Raw genomic sequence first — 8731 nt, forward strand, 5'->3', positions numbered from 1 at the left:
GTTGAGTACGTTGTTGCCAAGTTAGCTTGGTATCAATGAAAAAGCTTAGAAGCTTAACAGCTGCTGTGTAACCCAGGGCTCCAGCATCACTAAGGCTGCATATAATCCTCTTTGTTCTGTCTTTATTAATTTTCATCTTGTTCATGATGAAACAGGCCTTGGCCTCACTGGATGGTACCTCTACTTGTTGAACAATCTGAACTATATCCACCCCTTTTGAGAATAAAGCCGTATCATCTGCAAACTGCAAAGTGTGCCCTGTTGGAGTCTATGTCATTAACTAAACTTAAGAGCAGCAGAGATCCTATTACAGATCCCTTTGGCACACCTTGTTTTATCTTCATTTGACTTGAGTCTGCTCCTTGCACTGATACAACAATTCCCCCAATACTACACGATTTTTACCTGCTGAGCAGGGCCCTATGTGGTTTACAATCAAATGCCTCACTAAGGTCACAGAATACCATTGCTATAAACTCGTTGTCTTCAAAACCCTGACTTATATTTGTAACTAAGTCAAATACTGCTGTTGTAGTTGAACTGATCTTCCAAAAGCCATCTGCATATCATAAAAGGTGTTCTTTCTTTCAAAACAACTTAATAGCTGATATTCCGTTATAGACTCCAGTAGACTCTAGTATTGGTAGTTCTGATATAATTCTGTAGTGTTATGTGGATCACCTTTTTTCGCCTATGTTCATTAATCAGATCCCATGCTTCCTTGCATGGATTCTTGAGTTTCTTCGATAAATCTGGCATTGCTTTCCTTCTTTGCTTGCTCCACTTATTTCTGTGCACCCTTTTGGCCTGTAAATAACTGCAGTATAGTCTACCCTTAATGAAAATATCTTCAGTGACTTTGTAGTTGTGCACTGGATTTTATTTTATCTAATGTAGAGGTATACCACATTTTTACTTAGATAGTCTTCCATGTGGATTTTGATTTGGCAGTTGGCTACCTCTTGGATTTTAGTTTTCTTTGTAATAACTCTATTTCTGAAGATATAATTTCAGTGTCAGGTGGCAGTTTGTTGTGTACTTACTGAGTTTGTTGTAGTTTCATGATTACCGCACTGTGATCTGCAAACATAGGGTCAACTACACTTACTTTGTAGTCCCAGCTATTTAGGTTTGTGACAGATTTATGAACACAAATATCTTCTCTTGTTGTTAAGATAACTTGCACAAATAGTCCATAACAGCTTCCAAAGTTCATAAAAGGCCTCTCTTTGTCACTATCTTCCCCAATATGGATGTTAAAGTCTCCTGTGTATACTAGATGACACAGAAGCTTTCCAGTCTGCTGATGAAGTTTTCAAAATTGCCATTTTGAGAACGGTACACAGAAATAAGCATTACGTTAGCATCTGGTGGCTTCAAAGCAGAAAGTTCACACAGAAGTTACTTACTTTACATGCTCTTACGTTCCTGCCTAATTACGCACTAGGAAATTGTCACATATTCGCAAATAAACAGAGAAATATTTGTGAGAAGGAGGACTATGAATTTTATTGCTCTTCATTTCACTCGCAGCAATTTAAGCTGTTTTCTTAGGTTTCTCCCTAACCACACACTGTGACATCGCCACATATTCGGAAATAAAGAGCCAAAAATTTGTGTTGAGGAAGAATTTAAAATTTGTTTCTTCTCGTTTCAGTCGCAGCAATTAAAACTGTGCTGTTACGTTCCTACCTAACCACACACTCGGAACGCGTCACATGTTTGGTAACAAACAGCCAAATTTATTTCATCCTTCGCTCTCTAATCTGACAGAAATGTAAGTAACGTAAGATGTTGCAGAACATTAACTCAAAAGAAAATCGCATAATGCTTCAACAACACTAAGATAGGCTACCTGTAGGCACTAGTGGGATGCGATTCTGCATCCTCCCACTCTGCTATACATAACATTATCCACTACGCAAGGTTCTTGAGACGTAGGATTTTCACTTCCTCTCTTGGTTGTCAGAGCTTCTCTTGAACGCTTCAAGATAAGGGTGACGTGATGTTTCAGATTTTCAGTGGGCCGTTACCTTATATAGAATACAGCGTCATAAAACAAAACAGCTAAATATGCAAGATGAGTATGGTGGCTGTTGCATCGAGCAAGAGATAGTATCAGGACTGTGTAACAGTTTTTGGAAATGGAAGCTTGGGTGGTTGGTTCGTTTGTGGGATTAAAGGGACCAGACTGGAAATGGAAGCTTCTGCCACTCGTTTCGTTTTGCCTAGTGTGAATCGATCGTTTGGCAGCGATCATTGACTCGACTTTGCTAAAATATCGTTGGTGGCATACCATATCTTTCTTCGTAAGTTCTTTGCGTGTGAGTGCACGTGGGTTTGTAAATATGGAAAACTAAAGTGGCAAAGTAGATTTATTGTTCCAGGAGATATCAAAATGCCAGAAATAGAAGGTTGGTTGCTATTAATCTTTTTATTGCCATGGTTGTTTTGGCACAGATGTTGTCAGGCTTTTATATTTTTCTGTTTACTTTGTGTAAGGCGAAATTTTTGGGTGGATGTGTACTAGTCGCGTAATTGTTTACATATGTCCGAAGTTTTTATTCTAAATAATTTGTCGGATCATGCCATGTGCGAGTGTCCTTATCAGTCTGTTGCGGTTGTAGTATGTTGAGAAACTTCTTTTTCGATACCAGTAGTTTTAATTTTTAATACTTTATGTCTGAGGAGGGGTTTACCACATCCATATTTATTGCTGCAAGATCTTTTAAGTTGTGCACAGAAGCCCTAGTTGTAGTCTTTAACTAGTACTATGTTTCAAATTTGACAAAACGTAATTTATATTTCAGAAATTAAACAAGCAGTCAAACGTCGAGCCCAGAATGACAGTCCTATGGAGATTGACCATGGGATCGAAGGGAAAGCAAAGCCTAATTCTCTTCCAGCTAAAAGACAGAAGAATACTTCTGCGGAAAAAGTGGAAGTAAGAAAAGTTCCCGTGCCAGCTCATCGTTATACACCACTCAAAGAAAACTGGATGAAAATATTTACTCCTGTCGTTGAGCATTTGCATTTGCAAATAAGATTCAATCTGAAGACTAGACATGTTGAAATACGTACGTGCAAGGATACAGAAGATATAGCAAATCTACAGAAAGCTGCTGACTTTGTGAGAGCATTTGTGTACGGTTTTGAAGTGGAAGATGCCTTAGCGCTTTTACGTTTAGATGATTTATTCATTGAATCATTCGAGATCAATGACGTTAAACCCTTAAAAGGTGATCACTTGTCTCGTGCAATTGGAAGGCTAGCAGGAAAAGGTGGAAGAACTAAGTTTGCAATAGAAAATGCCACGAAAACTCGAATTGTTTTAGCAGATTCGAAAATACATATTTTGGGATCGTTTCAAAACATCCAAGTTGCCCGAAGAGCTTTATGCAACCTGATTCTTGGTAGTCCACCTTCCAAAGTGTATGGGCAACTACGAACAGTTGCAAGTAGGATATCAGAACGTGTGTAAAAGTATTATGTATTGTAGAGTTTACCAAATAATATTGGTTTGATTTGTGAATATAAAAACCATAATAAAACTTATGTTCCAGAAGTTTGTTATTTTCTTTGTTTGTTGTCACTTTTTTCTTTTGAAATTAAATGAGATTACCTCCAATTCCAAACCATCAGCTTTATGTTGTAAATGGCAAGTGATGTTTAACCACATGTGCTATCTGCAGAGCTTCCATAATTTCTCCATTAATTTACAGTTTAACAAGTAATGCTACTTGCTGTGTAGCTAACAAATTTCAATTATTGAGTCATAAATGTGGAAGGTATCATTGGCCTTGCTTGCTCCTCGTTTGTGTCAATGCTTGCAGGCTACTTTTTCCACTCATATTTGTTCAGTTTGTTCTGAAAGTTTATTTTAAGTAAAATAATACATAAATTTAATGGTTGGTTTTGAATGTGCTTTTCCAAACTGGTGGAATCACAGAATTTTATGACTTCAGTTGTGGCCCAATAAAAGTGTATCTTTGGAATTTAGCATAATGGGTGTACTTAAAACCAAGGAAAATTGTGTGTAATATAGAAAGGGAATTAGTTATGGTGCTGTGGATTCTGATCCTCATAAATAAGTTGAAATATTACAGTTTTGGCATCACTCTGTGCACACTTCTCCATGGATGTGACCACTTATCTCTGATAATGCTCGTCCTTTAAATCTTGAGAATGCAAATATAGAGGAAAAACAATATTGCAAGAATTACGCTTTCAGCTGCTAAAATCTGGCTGCTAGTCTGTTATAGGATTCCACTCTCCTAAAACCAGTTTATCTTGACTTTGGAGGGGTAATGTTGCCCCCCCCCCCCCCCCCCCCCGGCCGTTCTCTCTATCAATAATGTTTTAACTTGAGAGCTACTTTCCTTTCTGTACATTTCTTCTTCATACCTGTTTGCCTCTTTTATAATTTGTTACCATCCATATGCCCAGTTTCCTCTGACTTGTTAATAGCCCTATTTTTTTTATTGATATTATGGAATTTGATTGTGACAGTTGTGAAACAATCTCACCTCAAACTTCTTGCTAGGGTTTAGAATAATTTCTTTTTGCATCTTACCATCCCTCACCCAATTATGCTATATGTACTTACTGTCTGCATTTACATCTTGAGAAAATTTTTTTTCCCCCCAAACTGCTATGTATTTCTTTGAATTAAGTATTTGTCGGCTGTGATCTAGCTGTTCCATGTATGACAGCTGCTAAACAGATGGTTGTAACTCATTGCACAAAATGAATAATAAATCCATTCCTGTTGGACAGGCAGAAACAAGTGTTTTGTCAGCTAAACAGTGGAACCAGGAGTTGTTGAAGGCATTAAAAAAACTATAGCATATTGGTCATATGACAGATTGTATTGTAATTCAACATGGATCGTGTGTCCTTAGTAGGGTGATTTTCCTAAGTTAAGGCAAAGCCACTATGGTTCTTTTGAAAAACTATTTAGTTGATTTCCATATCAAATCCTAGCTTTACTGTTGCTGAAAACCTCATTTATGAGAAAACATTGCAATCTTCCTTCCTAGGAGGGGAAAAAAAAACAGGTGTCAGCAGGAACTTCATTCATAAATTATCAGTTTTGTGTATGATTCTAGAAAGAAGCTATTTGGTAAGACCATACCATGCTTTCTGATGTTGGCAGTCAGTGGGTAAAATAAGTATTTAACAAACTCCAAGCATGCCGTCCTTTACCTCATATGAGTTAGTCACCCTGTGGCTACTTAATTAAACAATAAATTGCAGAAGAAGAAATATTCAGGATTTTAGTAAATATAATATGTTGGATGAATCTTTGTTAGACACAGACCTCAATGTCATTAGTTGCTACAAAATTCTCATTTACAGATTGTTACAAAATTGATTGCATAGAATCTGTGCTGAATGTAGCGATTCTGCAGCAAAAGAAGGTAATTAAAATAGTGTGAGATTTTGGTGCTTTTATTTAGTACTGAAGATGAATTCCAAAATATGGCAGCATCAATGAAATCAGTTATCTTCCTCTTTGGTATTGTTGGCACAAACAATATTGTTGTGTAGAACTAGCTTCATGGCCGGCCGAAGTGGCCGTGCGGTTAAAGGCGCTGCAGTCTGGAACCGCAAGACCGCTACGGTCGCAGGTTCGAATCCTGCCTCGGGCATGGATGTTTGTGATGTCCTTAGGTTAGTTAGGTTTAACTAGTTCTAAGTTCTAGGGGACTAATGACCTCAGTAGTTGAGTCCCATAGTGCTCAGAACCATTTGAACCATTTTTGAACTAGCTTCATGACAGCAAAATTCCACCTTCTACTCATGAGTATTTCACACAAGACTAAAACTGATTGTAAGGCTGTTGCAAATTATGGTGGCACATGAAAAGTTGGACATCTGCCTATCATGAGTAATTCCCAGCAATGCAACTTTCCTGATAAATCTGAAGGCCCAGGTTGACAGTATAGCACAGTTTAGCCTTAAAACATTGTCTGGTGAAAACTGTGCTTGGTTCAGTACCGTCGTAAATAAAAGTTAACTTTATTTCAATGTGCTGAACTATTCATGAAATGTGGGACAGAGAACTGGTGGATACATGATCTGGTACTGAAGGTCAGTATTCCAGACCTGGCAGAGTGGTACAGTGGTTAGGCACAGGATTCACATGTGGAAGAAGTAGGTTTCAAATCACTATCTTGACATCCGGAAATAGATTTTGCTTGTAGAATTCGTGAGAGTCCAGCTAAGTCACATCGTAATAACTTCTTGAGGGACAGCCTGAAGATGGCAAATCTCTTTGCCGAAATACAATATGGCACAACTGGATACGTGAGAATTCTACAAGCCAGAAATATGCTGGGAAAACATCAGATTGCATACCAGAATTAGATTTCTAAATTGGTAAGCTAACACCTGGTCCTCTGAAAAGGGCATAACCAATTCCTGTCCCTATTGTCATTCACTCCAAGTTTTAGTTCCATCTCTGATGGTGTCATCATAAGTGTGACATTAAAACCTGATTTTCTCTCCTACCAATAGGTGTCAGAAATGGTAATTTAAAGTGAAAAGTTTGTACGTGTACATCAGTACTCCACAAACCAGCTGACAGTGTGTACCAGAGGGTTCTGCTAACACTAACTGATCACCTCTTCCCTGTGAATGGCACATGGGAAGCCTCTGTGTGGGTTCCAATTTCTTGAATTTTCTCATTGTGGTCAATATTTGTATGATCTGTTTTGGATGATTTCTGAATTACATGTCATGTTCAGAAAGTAAATGTCCCAGATTTTTGCGTGTTTTAGAGAAAGTGTATTTGGAAACAAATTACAGAATGTTGTTAATACTGTTGATTATTTTTCCACGTAATTGCCACTGCATTTAATTCATGAGGTGAGCTGTGATACGAGCTTCTTTATACCTTGCTTGAAGATATCCCCTACCACCACCACCTTCCCCCCCTCTTCAGAACCTGTTTCAGCAGCTGCTAATCAGTTGAAAATGTAATTCCACACATCTGTGCCAGAGTAGTGTAAACACAATAATTTGAAGGTGCCAAGTGTGGGGAGGTGATTTGAAACATCCCAACCAAATAATTCCAGGGGCACCTTGGCTAAGGCTGTGTGAGTGAGGACGGGTGTAGATGTGCAACAAGCACAATCCTCTCATCAGCATTCCCCTCCTTTTCCTCTGAATGTTGCTTTTCAGAGGTTTTTTTTTTTTTTTTTTTTTTTTTTTTTTTTTGGGGGGGGGGGGGGCAGAGGGTGTCTCAATCTCAAATGCATTGATAGCTCGAGGGAGAAAGTTGATCAAAATAATGCCTTTTCAGTCTCAAGACACCAGGGACATGATTTTTTCCCCCTAAATTGTGGTTTTGAATAGTTTGGCAGACAGGAAATTAGTGAGATGCCACTGTGATGCAAATCTTTTTTGCCCCGGGCATATAATGAGCCACCCATGTTTCATCTCCAGTCACAACAGAGCTTAGGAAACCCTAACCTACCTATTCAAGTCTCTCAAGAAACTTCTGGGCACTACTGACCCAATTTTTGTTGTGCGGCTCTGTCAGCTGTTTTAAGATCCTCTTGCGCATGGTTTCTAGAATCCTAGAGCTGCTGTGAGTACCTTGTGTTAGAGAGTTGTGGAAATATTGCAGGAACTACATCAACTGTCAATTGGCAGTCTTCATGAACAGTTTCCTCAATTTGTTGCACTCCTCTGCTCATCATGAACATTTGTTCTGCCTCAACTGAACTCCCTACACCACTTAAATACACTCTTTCTGTTGGTAACTCCTTTGCCGTAAACCATTTCGATTCACAAAAAAAAAATTCTGTAGGTATTATTCCTTCCGTGAGTAGGAAGTGGATCACTGCATGTGGCTTGCACTTGGTGAGATTTCTTACCAACATCTTTCATGGAACAGAACACTACAACATGAGTTTATGTATTATCATGTTCATGTGATGCTCACTCTGGTTAGCAGTCCACCCTCTACCACTCAAACCGAGCGAGGTGGCGCAGTGGTTAGCACACTGGACACGCATTCGGGAGGACGACGGTTCAATCCCGTCTCCGGCCATCCTGATTTAGGTTTTCCGTGATTTCCCTAAATCGTTTCAGGCAAATGCCGGGATGGTTCCTTTGAAAGGGCACGGCCGATTTCCTTCCCAATCCTTCCCTAACCCGAGCTTGCGCTCCGTCTCTAATGACCTCGTTGTCGACGGGACGTTAAACACTAACCACCACCATCTACCACTCAATGTTGCCAATCCTAAAAAAAAAAAAAAAAAAAAAAAAGCCTGTTATCATCAGAGCACACATGCTTTCTGAACATGCATAGTATGCACTTGTAAATGTTTACTATAAATATTTACTGTGAATCTGAAAAAGATTTATTTTGTGTTTTGTTGTGAGTTATTTGCCAGGCAATGTAATGACCAACAGTTTATAACATGGTGTTGGCAGTTCATGGTAAATTTACAAGCATTCAAAATACATTTGCAGTAGTCCACATAAAATTTACCATAGCTCAAACTCAGTTTTAAATTTTCACAGAGTCCACCAATAGTTTGAATGCTTTTTTTCCCCCAGAACCTTTGTGTGAAATCCCACAGATAATTGTATTTAACTCAAAAGTTTGGAGTTCTTTGTGGGAAGTTTATGGTACTACCAGAACCAAGTCACTGACTGCAGTTCAGAGGTTTCATCAAACATGGAGAAACTAGATTACACTGGAATTATATATATTGAA

General features: G+C 38.6%; 1 protein-coding gene across 1 annotated transcript; it reads left to right on the plus strand.

Moving 5' to 3' along the window:
* The first annotated feature begins 2308 nt into the window (after nucleotides 1-2308).
* Nucleotides 2309-3565, plus strand: LOC126237390 (RNA-binding protein pno1). Its single transcript, XM_049947478.1, has 2 exons — nucleotides 2309-2414; nucleotides 2811-3565. The coding sequence occupies exons 1-2, from the start codon at nucleotides 2399-2401 to the stop codon at nucleotides 3479-3481; spliced, it is 687 nt and encodes a 228-aa protein (XP_049803435.1). The 5' UTR covers nucleotides 2309-2398; the 3' UTR covers nucleotides 3482-3565.
* The last annotated feature ends 5166 nt before the right edge of the window (nucleotides 3566-8731 follow it).

This window comes from Schistocerca nitens, chromosome 2, assembly GCF_023898315.1.
Source record: "Schistocerca nitens isolate TAMUIC-IGC-003100 chromosome 2, iqSchNite1.1, whole genome shotgun sequence".
In the NCBI taxonomy this organism is placed as follows: Eukaryota; Metazoa; Arthropoda; class Insecta; order Orthoptera; family Acrididae; genus Schistocerca; species Schistocerca nitens.